Source organism: Pituophis catenifer, unplaced genomic scaffold, assembly GCF_029215685.1.
Source record: "Pituophis catenifer annectens isolate HBS135680 unplaced genomic scaffold, rPitCat1.0.hap2 SCAF_17, whole genome shotgun sequence".
NCBI lineage: Eukaryota > Metazoa > Chordata > Lepidosauria > Squamata > Colubridae > Pituophis > Pituophis catenifer.
The window spans coordinates 11,031,722-11,046,682 of NW_027256897.1; the positions used below are offsets into that span (position 1 = coordinate 11,031,722).

The 14,961-nt window shown below is 48.5% G+C and overlaps 1 protein-coding gene across 1 annotated transcript in view; it reads left to right on the forward strand.

The window, feature by feature from the left end:
• The window catches only part of LOC139325606 (uncharacterized), an 84,543-nt gene that overhangs the window by 13,178 nt on the left and 56,404 nt on the right, over positions 1-14,961 (forward strand). Inside the window, 8 exon segments of the mRNA XM_070955531.1 lie at positions 635-1,136; positions 1,350-1,362; positions 1,915-2,302; positions 6,027-6,225; positions 6,228-6,500; positions 6,552-6,730; positions 6,873-6,990; positions 13,761-13,773. Coding sequence (XP_070811632.1) covers positions 635-1,136; positions 1,350-1,362; positions 1,915-2,302; positions 6,027-6,225; positions 6,228-6,500; positions 6,552-6,730; positions 6,873-6,990; positions 13,761-13,773 — 1,685 coding nt within the window.

Sequence of the window (14,961 nt, forward strand, 5' to 3'; positions counted from 1 at the left end):
CCCCCACTTCGGCCTCCCCACCGCACAACCCTGCGAGGTAGGCCTGGGGGAGGGAAGGCTGCACCCGCCTGTCAGAGCAGCCCCGCCTCGCACATGGACCAGATTGGGGGGGGGGGGGGAAGGGCGAAGGAGGGGCGGATAGGCCGCCTTGGAAGAGCCGCGGAGGGCGAAGGGAGCGGATGGGAAGAGCCAGCAGCGGAGGGGCGGAGCCAAAGCGGGGGAGGAGCCCAGACGCCGAACGGCGGCAGCGCCACTCCAGTAAGGAGCGAGGGGCGGAGTCACAAAGCGGGCCCGCCAATGGGATGGCGTAGAAGGCGGCCGCATGCAAATATTCACCGGTCCCGCAGAGAAAGTTTTCGTCCCACATTCCACAAGCGGACAACTATACGGGAGCTACAGGGGAGGAGAAGGCCACGCCCACAATGACTCAATCAGTAGAGCGACGGAAGTAGGTCTATGGTTAGGCGACGGAAGTGTCAGAATGCAGGTAAAGCGCTGGGAGTCGCAACCTGAGAGGCTCTGCGAAAAAAGAAAGTCCTGGGAGGGAGGCCCGTGGGAGGCGGGGGCTTCGGCCTGGGCCTCCCCTGCAGGGAAAGGGACGCAGCCGTGACCCTCTTTTCTTTCTCCGCTGCAGGAGGACGGAGGATGGCGGCGGATGCAGGAAAGAGGCCCCGGCCGAGAGGAAGAGGAGGAGAGCGGGCCCCGCAGAGCAGCTCTGACCGGTCCTGGCGCGGCTTCCCCTGAAGACGGCGGGGAAAGGCCGGGGGGCTCTGGAGCTGCGGGAGGGAGGAACCCAGGGGGAGCCTGGGAAAGGCGGCTGCCTGGAGGGCGATGCGGGGAGGAGGAAACGGGCAGAGACCCCAAGACGGGCCTGGAGGGCGGAAGCTCCTTCCGAAGACCCCCAAAGCCCCGAAGGATCCAGGAGGAAGCAAAGAAATATCACTGCCCGGAATGTCAAAAATCCTTCAAAAGAAACAGAGATTTTCAAAGGCATCTAAGGATCCACATAGGAGAAAAACCTCATAAGTGCCTGGAGTGTGGAAAGAGTTTCAGTTGGAGGAGCAGCCTTTATAGACATCAAAGGATCCACACAGTAGAAAAACCTCATAAATGCCTGGAATGTGGAAATAGATTCAGTCAAAGCAGCAGCCTTTATAAACATCAAAGGATCCACACAGGAGAAAAACCTCATAAATGCCTGGAATGTGGAAAGAGCTTCAGTCAGAGCAGCAACCTTTATACACATCAAAGAATCCACACAGGAGAAAAACCTGAAAAATGCCTGGAGTGTGGAAAGAGCTTCAGTCACTTGGGAAATCTTCATAGACATCAAAGGATCCACATAGGAGAAAAACCTCATAAGTGCCTGGAGTGTGGAAAGAGCTTTGGTGATAGGAGCTCCCTCTATAAACATCAAAGCATCCACACAGGAGAGAAATCTCATAAATGCCTTGAGTGTGGAAAGAGCTTCAGTCATAGCAGCAGCCTTTATAGACATCAAAGGATCCACACAGGACAAAAACCTCATAAATGCCTGGAATGTGGAAATAGATTCAGTCAAAGCAGCAGCCTTTATAAACATCAAAGGATCCACACAGGAGAAAAACCTCATAAGTGCCTGGACTGTGGAAAGAGCTTCAGTCAGTTGGGAAACCTTTATACACATCAAAGAATCCACACAGGAGAAAAACCTCATAAATGCCTGGAATGTGGAAAGCGCTTCAGTCACTTGGGAAATCTTCATAGACATCAAAGGATCCACACAGGAGAAAAACCTCATAAGTGCCTGGAGTGTGGAAAGAGCTTCAGTCATAGCAGCAGCCTTTATAGACAGCAAATGATCCGCACAGGAGAGAAACCTCATAAATGCCTGGAGTGTGGAAAGAGCTTCAGTCATAGCAGCAGCCTTTATAGACATCAAAGGATCCACACAGGAGAAAAACCTCATAAATGCCTGGAATGTGGAAATAGATTCAGTCAAAGCAGCAGCCTTTATAAACATCAAAGGATCCACACAGGAGAAAAACCTCATAAATGCCTGGAATGTGGAAAGAGCTTCAATCAGTTGGGAAACCTTTATGCACATCAAAGGATACACACAGGAGAAAAACCTCATAAATGCCTGGAATGTGGAAAGAGCTTCAATCACTTGGGAAATCTTTATACACATCAAAGGATCCACACAGGAGAAAAACCTCATAAGTGCCTGGAGTGTGGAAAGAGCTTCAGTCAGAGGAGCAGCCTTTATAGACAACAAAGAATCCACACAGGAGAGAAACCTCATAAATGCCTGGTAAGAAAGGTAATAAAATCCAATTAAAACTTTCACTTTTAATAAATTTAATATATGTTTTTCTTTTAATAAATTCCTTTAGTCTTCCAGGGCCATGCCCAGGGTCCTAGGCCTGAGTTTGACTGCTGTCGGTCATTCTGATGGCAACTAGCAGAGCAGGCTGTCCTGGGAGGGGCGGGAGGCCTTGTATGAGTCTGGATGTCCATCTGTCCATCTGATGTCCATCTGTCCATCTGATCCCTGATAGACTTTGAACTTAAAAAATGGAATTCTGAGGCCTGCTCTCAAAAGAATATAGATATACCCATACACATTAATCACAGCCTATTTAGATTACATAACAAGAGACTTGGGAGTTCACAAGGTGGATACTTCTTCATATGGAAGAAAACTGACTGAATCTAATGTGCTGCTTCGGATACCGCAGAGCCTCTTCCCAGCAGTTGTGGAGAGGATGTGTTGTGTCCCAGACAATCCTGCACAACCTGGTCTGGCATCGTTTCTAGCTGATTAGAAACCAGTTGAGTTTCTGGGACGGAAAGTTCTTCAGTGGGATGAGACATTTTAGTTTGAATTTGAGAATTCCCATATTTGTATCTTCTGAGTTTGCAAAACTTTATTGAACTTTATTGAGGATAACATCAGGGTTAAAATCAACAATGGCATTTTCTTTTCCTTGAAAAGCCAAACCGTGTCTAGGAGGACAGTTTGGGGATTGAGTTGAAATGCGAGTTGGAAACAGTGTGGACACTTGAACGGTTTTTCTACCAAATTGGGCTAGTTTTTCAGATTTGTTGCAGGAAAAGGTTTGACTGCTGGGTTCCAATTTGGGGGCTATTTTGGATTATTTTTAAAGCACTGTACAGATAATCCTTGACCTACAACTATTTGCTTAGTGACTTAGTGAAGTTATATCGGCACTGAAAAAAGTGGCCTTGACCAGTTTTCACACTTAGGACTGTTCCAGCATCCCCGTGGTCATGTGGTCCAAATCCAGGTGTTTAGCCACTGGCATGTATTTATGATGGCTGCACTGTGCCACTGTCACATCATCACCATTTCTAACCTTCCCAGCTGGTGTCCCACAAAGTCATTGGAGGATTCACATAACAACTTCACAACTGTAGGATATGACCTGCCAATTATGGCAAAAAATGGGGTGCAACAACTGTCAAGAACAAAAATTTTTGTATCAATTCTGATTGTAGATCTAGTTAGTACTACCTATACAGTTTGGGGCAATATATCCATCTGCCATGAACGATAACTGCAAAATACATCCCAGAGACAGTAAGAGGATTAAGTCAGCCAGGCCCTCCCCCCTCCAGCTGCCTTGCCAGCCCCTCCACAGACCCCCACACACACAAACACACACACACACACATGGATTCATCTTCTCCTTTCTCATCCCTCCTCCTTTCTGAAGGGCCCCTTTGGAAAACTACAGCAGAGGGGGAAATCCCCTCCAATACTGACCCCTGCATATTTGGATTTTTCAACTTTTTTTGAGCCCTTGGATGCTCCAGTTGACACACACATATATTTTCCTCCTACACCCCCTCCCCCTTTGGAGGGGGCTCCTGCTGCTGCTGCTGCCCAGGCCAGTGTGCCCTGCGATGTAGTCCTCCACCCACCGACTGGCACCTTTTAAATGACTAACTTAAAATGACATATTAGCCCTTTTAACATGGCAGTCTATACCTCTTTTTTAAGATTAAGAATGCATGTTTTTCCCTTCTTGACGAAGGCTCTTTATTTGGTATGTGAGAACTTGCTTTTTCAGCAACTACACAACAGAGTATTCCGAGTGTCTCTAAATACATCTGCAACTTTCAGGAAAGAGACAAACCCAGCTGGGAAAGACTGACACAAAAATTGGTCACGTGTGGAATTTGATCCAGAATCAATGTTTTCTGTTTGCGCTTCACAAGCACTCAATGTATTTCATGGTTTCATCATTTCTTTACCGACTTCTATGAGGAAATTCACTAGCAGGAACGATTGGCAGGAGGTTCTCATCCTTAGCTCCTCTTTAACTGGAGATGGTCTCCTTTTCTTTATTTATTATTGCAATTTATATGCCGCCTTTCTCCCTGGGGATTCAAGGCGGCTTACAAAATGACAAATTCCAATACAAATCACAATGAAATAAAATTAAAATCAGCAACCCTATTAAAACAGTTTAAAATTATGACAGTGTACCCCCAAACGGATCAGTTGAGTTGACAGAAGAGCCACGTCCTCAGCTCGTGATGGAAGGAAAGAAGGTCGGAGGCTGTCCTGAGCTCAGTGGGCAATCCATTCCAGAGGGTCGGGGCTCCCACAGAGAACGCCCTCCTCCTGGCGGCCGTCAGCCGACATTGTTTGGCCGACGGCACCGTGAGGAGGCTGACTGTGAGAGCGCACAGGACGATGGGAGAGCGGCTGGAGGTGGTCCTTCAAGTACCCCGGGCCTAAGCCATGAAGGGCTTTATAGGTAAGCACCAGCACCTTGAAATGTACCCGGAGCGCCACCAGCAGGCAGTGCAGCTCATGCAGGAGAGGTGTTACACGGGAGTATCTAGACGCCCCCGTAACTACCCGCGCGGCTGCATTTTGGACTAGCTGGAGCCTCCAGACACATCCCAAGGGCAGCCCCATGTAGAGGGTGTTACAGTAGTCCAACCTAGGGGTAACGAGGGCATGAGTGACCGTGGCAAGGGCATTCCGGTCTGCATGAATTCCACATCCAGGATCAAGAATTTTCCTGCATCAAAAAGAGGCCATGTAGTTGCTATTTAAAAACAGACGAGTCAGTCACAAATAGTGAGTTTATGTATTTATTGGGATCCTGCCTTTATTATTTTTACAACTAAGGCGGAGAAGACATGCAGCAAAATGAAGGGGAATATTTGGAGCTGAGGGTTGAACTGAGAGGTCTTTGGAGCTCCCTGAGCCCCCCTCCCTTCTAGCCATGAGGAAGGAAGCTACTTTGGGCAACGAAACGTCTGCAAGAAGAGAAGCCCAGAGGAGCCCGTCCCCCCTCCCATCCAGCATAGCTTCCTCCTCTCTTCCCCCCAACAACAGCCCTGTGAGGTGGGCTGGACTGAAAAGGGAGCTGTCCAACCCTTGAACTCAGGGTCTCTTCTTTCTCCCCTCCCAGCCTTCATCCCTGGCTCCCCTTCAGAGGTTGCTATGAGGTCGAAGCCCCAGAAGAGCCCCCGACCTCCCCCTCCCTCAATACGGAGGGGGGGGCATCGCATCCCAAAGTTCAAGGGAAGCCCCCCCTTCACCTCTGTGTAGGACCATAACAACAGTCGGCACCGCGCAGGCGCCCTCTGGCTGATTGAAGGAAGGCGGACGCCGATTTGTCGCTCTGGAGAGGGCGGCGATTGGGGTGGTCCCTCGGAAGGAAGAGGCGGAACTTCTGGCGAAAAAGGAATGAAGCCTCCACTTCCGTAAATAAAACGGGCAACGAGGGAGCTGCCTGAATCGGCGACAGAGAAGCCAGGATGATGGAGGTTTGGCGCAGGGGATGCTGGGAGTCGAAGTCCGAGAGGGTCTCTCCGGAGAAGGCAGGCCCGGGAGCCTGAGGTCTAGTCTTGAGGGCAGGGAGGGAGACGGAAGGCTGGGAAGGAGGCCTTGTCTGCCTGGAGAATGCCCGGGAGGTCAATGGGAGACGGGGACTTGGGCCTCGGCCACCCCTGCGGGGAAAGGGACGCAGCCGTGACCCTCTTCTCTTTTTCCCCTGCAGGAGGACGGAGGATGGCAGCGGATGCAGGAAAGAGGCACCGGCCAAGAGGAGGAGGAGGAGAGCGGGCCCCGCGGAGCAGCCCTGCCCGGTCCCTGCGCGGCTTCCCCGGGAGACAGCGGGGAAAGGCCGGGAGGCTCTGGGGCTGCAGGAGGGAGGAGCCCACGGGGAGCCCGGGAAAGGGGGCTGCCTGGAGGGCGATGCAGGGGGGAGACCCTGAGACGGGCCTGGAGGGCGGAGGCTCCTCCCGAAGACCCCGAAAGCCCCGAAGGATCCAGGAGGGAGGAAAGGAACATCAGTGCCCGGAATGTCAAAAATCCTTCAAAAGGAACGACCATCTTGAAAGTCATTTAAGGATCCACACAGGAGAAAAACCTCATAAATGCTTTGAGTGTGGAAAGAGCTTCAGTCAGAGCAGCAGCGTTTATAGGCACCAAAGGATCCATTGCGGAGGGAAACCGAAGAAATGCCTTGAGGGTGGAGGCTCCTTCGGAAGACCCCAAAAGCCCCTAAAGATCCAGGAGGAAGCAAAGGAATATCGATCCCCGGAATGTCAAAAATCCTTCAAAAGAAACAGAGATTTTCAAAAGCATTTAAGGATCCACACAGGAGAAAAACCTCATAAATGCTTTGAGTGTGGAAAGAACTTCAGTCAGAGAGGAGATCTTATGCAACATCTAAGGATCCACACAGGAGAGAAACCTGGAGTGTGGAAAGAACTTTCATCATACCAGCAGCCATTATAGACATCAAGGGATCCATTGGAAGAAATGCCTGGAAGGGGGGGGGGGGTCCTTTGGAAGACCCGGAAAGCCCTGAAGGATCCAGGAGGGAGGAAAGAAACATCAGTGCCCTCTATGTGAAAAATCCTTTAAAAAAACCAACCATCTTAAAAGTCATATAAGGATCCACACAGGAGAGAAACCTTATAAGTGCCTGGAGTGTGGAAAGAACTTTGGTCATACCAGTGGCCTTTATAGACATCAAAGGATCCTTTGGGGAGAGAAGCTGAATGAATGCCTCAAGGGCAGAGGATCCCTAGGAAGACCAGGAAGTTCACAAAGGGTCCAGGAGGAAGGAGAGAAATATCAGTGCCCGGAATGTAAAAAATCCTTCAAAAGAAATTACCACCTTCAAAGGCATCTAAGGAGAAAAATCATTCAAATGCCTGGACTGAGGGAAAAGTATCAGTTGAAAGAAGGACCATTTTTCCCATCAAGGAATCGAACACGGGGAAAAACATATAAATGCCTTGAGTGTGGAAAGAGCTTTACTGATGGGGAACTCCTTCATCGACATCAATGGATTCACATGGGGGGAAATGCTAAATATGCCTGAATGTGGAAGGACCTTCAGTCAATATATGTCTGAGTAATTCAGTTGAATAATGTGTTTAGTCAAGTGTGATTAGACATACAAGGAATTTGCTTCCCATGCAGAATCTCTCAGTGTACACGCAAAGCAACAGAATAATGATAACAGAATAACAGCAGTGGAAGGGATCTTGCAGGCCTTCTAATCCAACCTCCTGTTAAAGGAGGAGATTCTCTACCATTCCAGACAAGTGGCTGTCCACTCTTTCCCTCCCCCCCCCAGTTTATTACTATTATATCAAAAGTTCCCTTTCTATACTGAACACTCTGTTGTCTAGGTAAAGGTTCCCCTCGCACATATGTGCTAGTTGTTCCCGACTCTAGGGGGGGTGCTCATCTCCGTTTCAAAAGCCGAAGAGCCAGCACTGTCCGAAGTTATTTCTATGGTCATGTGGCTGGCATGACTCAACGCCAAAGCCGCATGGAACGCTGTTACCTTCCCACCAAAGGTGGTCCCTATTTTTCTACTTGCATTTTTTACGTGCTTTCGAACTGCTAGGTAGGCAGAAACTGGGACAAGTAATGGGAGCTCACCCTGTTTCACGGCACTAGGGATCCGAACTGCTGAACTGCCGACTTTTCAATCGACAATCTCAGCGTCATAGCCACTGAGCTACCGCATCCCTTTCCTGTTTAATAGTGTACTTTTATACAAAAGTATGAAAATCATCACAATTGTAATCATGTTGATATACAAACATATAGTAGATAATATCAATCATTATGGTAAAAAGAAATATCTTCCATATTGACATCAATTGGATAACCCTCAAAATATTTACTAATCCACTTTAAATCTTTCTCATGTAATCCACATTTTCTCATATTTCCACCATCTAACCTGTTTTCCTCGACTGACCAAATAACTCCCATGTCATAGAATATTCAGTCTCTTGTTTTTAATTTTAAACGTGAATCTATCCATTTCTGCAGATTCCAGTATTTTTTTAAATTATATTCTCATCTGTGGGGGTTTCTTCATTTTTCCAGTATTTTCCAGTATATACAATCCTTGCTGCTGTTCGAATATGTAGAATTAGATCTGTATTACCTTTCTTGAAATTTCCTGGTAGCATGCCCAACAAGAATATCTCAGGTTGTAGGTCTACGTGTTGTTTTATCATAGCTTCCAGCCATGTATGGATTTTATTGCAAACGTTTTTTGCTCAGGGACATGTCCAGCAGATATGATAATATGAAACGGGTATTTCAATATTTAACAGATTTATCTTTGTAAATATTCTCTATTCTTGCAGGTGAAAACTGGCATCTATATAACATTTTATAAAGATTTTCTTTATATGCTGTTAACATTGTAAGATTGTAGTTTCTATCCCATAATTTCTGCCATTTATCTAATTCTATTGTATGGCCAAAATTCTTAGCCCAAGTTATCATTGTTTCTTTTACTTGTTCTTTTTCCAATTTAATACTTAATTATTATATATCCTTTTAGTTTGAACCAAGTGGCTGTTTCAGTCTATTGTCAAAAACATCTAGTGATGGAAGCACCCACCACTTCTGAAGGCAGGCTGTTCCACTGGTTAATTCTCATCTATTGGAACAGTGCTATCATGTCACTCCTCGTCCTCCTTATCTCCAGACTAGCCATATCCGGTTCCCCCAACCCTTCTTCATGTGCTTTAGTCTCCAGGCCCTTAATCAGCCTAGTTGCTCCTCTTTGCACTTTTTCCAAAGTCTCAACAACTTTTCGCAATGTGGTGACCAACCTTGAATTATTGAGGTGTGGCCTTACGAAGGTCTTATAAAGTGGTGCTAAAGCTTCAGGTGACGTTGATTCTGTGCCTCTGTTTGTACAATCAAGGATTCCCCAGCAAGAACCAGAAAAGGCCGAGAGCAGAGAAGGAGACGACTGAGGCAAAGTCTAAGGAAGGAAGTTAATTCACAGCAAGTTAAACGGAGTGTGTGATCCTGTTGCCTCAAATTGGAAGCTTCATCTCTTCCTGAAGTGGCGCTGGAAATTTTGGTCAGGCTCCTCGAGAGATAAGAGCTTGCAGCGGGCCGATCTGGCATCCGCAATTTTCCAGGTGGCGCAGATCCTCAGGGCCCTGGCCTCCGTCTGATGTTATGCAATGTCAGGTCTGTAGTAAATAAAGCCCCCCTCATTTGTGATCTTGTTCAGGAGGGGGGAGCGGACCTGGCAGGTATTACGGAAACCTGGTTGGGCCAAGAGGGGGGGGTCCCTCTTGTTGAAATGTGCCCACCAGGTTTCCGCGCATTCCATCAGCCGAGGTTGCAGGGTAGGGGCGGGGGGGGTAGCGGTTATTATTAACGAAGGTCTGAGACCGAGGGAGGCCACTGTTCCTCAGACGGCCGGCTGTGAATCCCTCCTTGTGAAATGGGGCAACGGGGTACAGATTGGTTTGCTGATCACATACCTGGCTCCCTGCCATGTGGCAGCAGCCCTGCCCAACCTACTCAGTGTCATCGCCACGGTGGCGGTTGAGACCCCTAGGCTTATGGTCCTGGGGGATTTCAACTTGCCGTCCGTTGGTGAGGCATCTGAGGTGGCTCGGGAGTTCATGGCTTCCATGACAGCCATGGACCTGACCCAGTTAATTCATGGCCCTACCCACACGGGGGGAAACACGCTGGATCTGGTTTTTGTCTTTGGACAGTGGTTGAGTGATCTCGAGATAGGGGATATAGTCACCGAGCCCTTGTCATGGTCTGATCACTCCTTCGTCTCGACCTTCGAACCGCTACACCCCGCCGCAGGGAGGCGGAGCCGGTAAGATGGTTCTGCCCCAGGCGCCTGATGGAACCGGATAGGTTCCAGATGGAGCTTGGGCCATTCCCTGAGGCTCTGGCACACGCCTCGACTGGAGACCTAGTAGCCGCCTGGGATAGGGCGGCCGCTGGAGCTCTGGATCGGGTCGTGCCTTTGCGGCCTCTGACCCGGCGCCGATCTCATTTAGCTCCTTGGTTCACTGAGGAGCTGAGGGAGTTGAAGCGCCGGAAAAGACGCCTAGAGAGTAGTTGGAGGGCCAGTCTTTCTGAATCTGACCGGACACTGGTAAGAGCTCATATTAGGAATTACCTAGTGGCGATAAAAGCAGCGAAATGTAGCTATTTTGCTGCACTTATTGCGTCATCAGATAATCGCCCGGCCGCCCTGTTTAGGGTGACCCGCTCCCTGCTCCACCAGGAAGCGCGGGAGGACCCCTTGGAGGGTAGAGCCGAGGATTTTGTTCAATATCTGTATGACAAAATCGCTCAGATTCGGGAAGATCTGGACTCCGACTGGATAGTCTCAGGGGGAGGGACTGGGGCACGTCTTGAGAATGTTATCTGGGATGAGTTTGATCCTGTGACCCCTGAGGACGTGGACAGGATTCTGGGTAGACTGAACGCGACCACTTGTTTATTGGACCCGTGTCCCTCCTGGTTAGTGCTGGCTTCTCGGGAGGTGACACGAGGCTGGTTCCAGGGGATTATAAATGCTTCGCTGGGTGAGGGTGTCTTTCCTGCTGCCTTGAAAGAGGCGGTGGTGAGGCCTCTCCTCAAGAAGCCTTCCCTGGACCCGGCAATGTTGGTAAATTATCGTTCGGTCTCCAACCTTCGTTTTGTGGTTAAGGTTGTTGAGAGTGTGGTTGCGCAACAGCTCCCCCAGCACCTGGATGAAACGACGTATCTGGATCCGTTCCAGTCGGCTTCAGGCCCGGGTACAGCACGGAAACGGCATTGGTCGCGTTGGTTGATGATCTCTGGAGGGCTCGGAACAGGGGGTGCTCCTCTGTCCTGGTCCTGTTAGATCTCTCAGCGGCTTTTGATACCATCGACCATGGTATCATGCTGCACCGGTTGGAAGAGTTAGGGGTGGGAGGCACTGTGTTGCGGTGGTTCTCCTCATTTCTCTCTGACCGGTCGCAGTCTGTGTTGACAGGGGGACAGAGGTCGACCCCGAGGCCCCTCATATGTGGGGTGCCGCAAGGGTCCGTCCTCTCACCTCTCCTGTTCAACATTTATGTGAAGCCGCTGGGCGAGATCATCCGTGGTTTCGGGGTGGAGTACCATCAGTACGCTGATGACACCTAGCTGTACATCTCCACCCCGGATCACCCCAACGATGCCCTTGAAGTGATGTCCCGATGCGGATCTGGATGGGGAGGAACAGGCTCAGGCTCAACCCATCCAAGACCGAGTGGCTGTGGTTTCCGACGTCCCGATATAGCCAGTTGACGCCATCACTGACTATTGGGGGCGAATCATTGGCCCCCACGGAGAGGGCTCGCAACTTGGGCGTCCTCCTGGATTCACGGCTGTCTTTAGAAGAGCACTTGACGGCCGTGACCGGGAGGATTTTTTATCAAGTCCGCCTGATTCGCCAGTTGCGTTCCTTTCTGGATCGGGATTCGTTACACACGGTCACTCATGCCCTCGTCACCTCCTGCCTGGACTATTGTAATGCTCTCTACATGCGGCTCCCCTTGAGGAGCACCCGGAGGCTCCAACTGGTGCAGAGTGCGGCCGCGCGGGTGGTAATGGGAGCGACATGGCGCTCCCATGTAACACCTCTCCTGCGCGAGCTGCACTGACTCCCGGTGGTCTTCCGGGTGCGCTTCAAGGTTTTGGTTACCACCTTTAAAGCGCTCCATGGCTTAGGGCCTGGTTATTTACGGGACCGCCTACTACCACCAATAGCCTCCCACCGGCCAGTACGCTCTCATAGAGGGACTCCTCCGGGTGCCGTCAGTCAAACAGTGTCGACTGGCGGCCCCTAGGGGGAGAGCCTTCTCTTTGGGGGCACCTACCATCTGGAATGAGCTCCCCCCGGAGATACGGAGGATCCCGGATCTGTGCTCCTTCCGCCGTGCTGTGAAGACCTTTTTATTCCATCAAGCGGGCTTGGCCTGATCTCTTCCCTTTTTAAATATGTAAATTTTAATCTGTTTTTAAATTATTGGGGTATTTTAATTTGTCTGGGCCAAAAAGTTTAATTTGATTTTATCGGGTTTTTTAAATTTTGTGTATTTATGTATTTTATTGTTGGCTGTTCACCCCCCTGAGTCCTTTGGGAGTAGGGCGGTATACAAATCAAACTAAACTAAACTAAACTAAACTAAACTAAACTAAACTAAACAACTAAACTAAACTAAACTAAACTAAACTAAACTAAACTAAACTAAACTAAACTAAACTAAATGATCTGCCAGCTCTGTGCCTAATTCAAACAAATGTGCTGTGGTAGAATCCAGGTGTCAGACCTGCCCCAACCTGGTCCCTTAAGAAAGACCCATCAGAATGAAGCAAAGAGTACAAACCGGTTTTAGATTTCTCTGCTCTTCATCGCCTTTCATTTCCCCCCTCCTTATTTCCCATCACATTCAATCATATTGTCCATTTGTCCACCTCCCCAATGCATCTCCAAATGGCAGGACCTAACACTAGGGTGTTTGATATAATCTATATGGGTTGTCCAAATATCAATATCATGTAAGACCATCCCTAGACATCTGAAACTCTTGTCAATTGAATTCTCTCAATGGTCCCCTTGTCTTCCAGCAGAAACCGCCACAAGGGACTCTCATAGATGACTATTGGAATGCTGCCATTTTAGCGCGGGAGGGGCGTGGTCTGGGTACATTCCTCGCTTTATAACCCCTTTCCTGCCTATCCTGTACTTTTACTTTCCTTCTTGGGAATGAAAGGGGGGAGGGATTGAATTGAGGGCCATCTGTTAGACATGAGCCTCCAGCAAGGGACTCCTGAGAACAACTTATTGCTTTCTCAGCCCGCAGTTCTCAAAACAACTTGGCGCCTGCGGATTGCCTTATCCTACACCGGACTGAGGGTGAGATATCTCTTTTAATCTGAGGGAATTGCGTGGGAATCCTCAGATCCTGCTTTCTTTGTCTTGCTATCACTCTCTCAAGTTTCCTTTTGAAATGCCAACCGTCTCGAGAGTTGTACTTCCTTGAACGGAAAGGAGATGCAAGTCCTTAAACTCTCTTAAGGCCAACAAAGCTTTGTGAGATACTAGCCATATTCTCAGCACATAGGAGGAGAAGTACATATGGGCCCAGGGATTGAGGCAGGTGTAAGTAGGAGATGGTCAGTTGACCTTTTAAGGAGTGGAGGTGGAGGTCCAAATACAGCCCTGCGAGACTTTTCTGAAGAGGAGGGTTAACACATTTCATACAATTGCTGAATGAGAAAAACCATCTGTACTGCATTTTCCAAGTTCGTCATAATGATTTCATTGAAAATGGACTCAAATGTAGATTTAAAATCAACACAGGCTACATGCAGAAGTTTTGTCCATACCATTTTGTTTTATTTAGAAGGTTAGTCATAAATCAAACTCTACACCCAGCACATTGTGCAAGAACACCTTGTGGAGGCCATTTAGTTCGGTCAGTTTTAACTAGTTCGACGGTAAATTGAGATTATTTGAATTTACTTATATAAAAAGGTACCCTTTTTGCTACAACAGGTGGATTCGATCATTCACCTCGTCCTTCTCTGAAACTTGTGAAATAGTATTTGAGGGGCTCAAACTGGGCCCAGTATTTCTCATGGTGTTTGACTGGAGCAGGTGGAACAATTCTTGGCCTCTGGTTTGTGGCCACAATCTCTTTTTATGAGAGGGCAATTTCTGGTTCCATATTCTCCTTCAGGAAGGGTTTCAGCTGCAACCAGGATTGCCCCAGAGAGGGGGCAACTGATAGGCCAGCTTGGACTCAACCTGGAAGTAACGAAGGCTGAACTTAAAACAACAGACAAATCCCTAGAAATCCAGCTCTTCTCAACACCACCACACATACATCTTTACGATTTATATTGTTTTGTTTCCTAATGTGATTTGATTGCTTATTTGGTATCCAATGAATATCACTAAGTGTTGTATCTTATGACTCTTGAATGTATTTTTAACATACTTGATGAATGTATTATTATTATATTAATAATGGCATCAGTCAGAACCCTGACATTATTTACACTTGAGAGAATATGCACCAAAGACAAATTCTTTGTGTGTCCAATCACACTTGGCTAATAAAGAATTCTATTTTTTCTATTCTATTCTTAGGACATCTGAATGTGGGTGTTAGATCCTATGGAGTCAGTAGTGTTGTGTGAATCGAATCAAAATTTATGGGGCTGGCCAACATATCTCAAGTTCTAGAGCATCTTGGCCAGACTACCTGGGAAGGTGGTTGTGCGGCTCTAATTTGGGGAGAACCAGTGTCCCACCTGCTTGGCAGGAAGGCAGGCTAGGAGTGGCACTTCAAGAAAAGGCTTCGGCTGAGTATCTCTGGGCTGCTGGGCTCCTGAGGGTCAACAGATGGTGTAACAAGTCCTGTCCTTTGCTGCCCCCTTCCTGTCTGTGGCGGACCTGCAGCTCTGATCTACTTCCATCTCAGAAGGCTTTGGCAGCCCCCAAAGAAGGCTTTGGCAGCTCTGATCTACTTCTGTCTCAAACCCAGAAGGCTTTGGCAGCCCCCACAGTAAAGATGGCTGTTGGGTCCTTCAAAAGCGCTCCTTTGACCTCGCTGTGGTTCCTCGGCAGGTGCAAGGACCATGGGGGCCGGAAAACATGG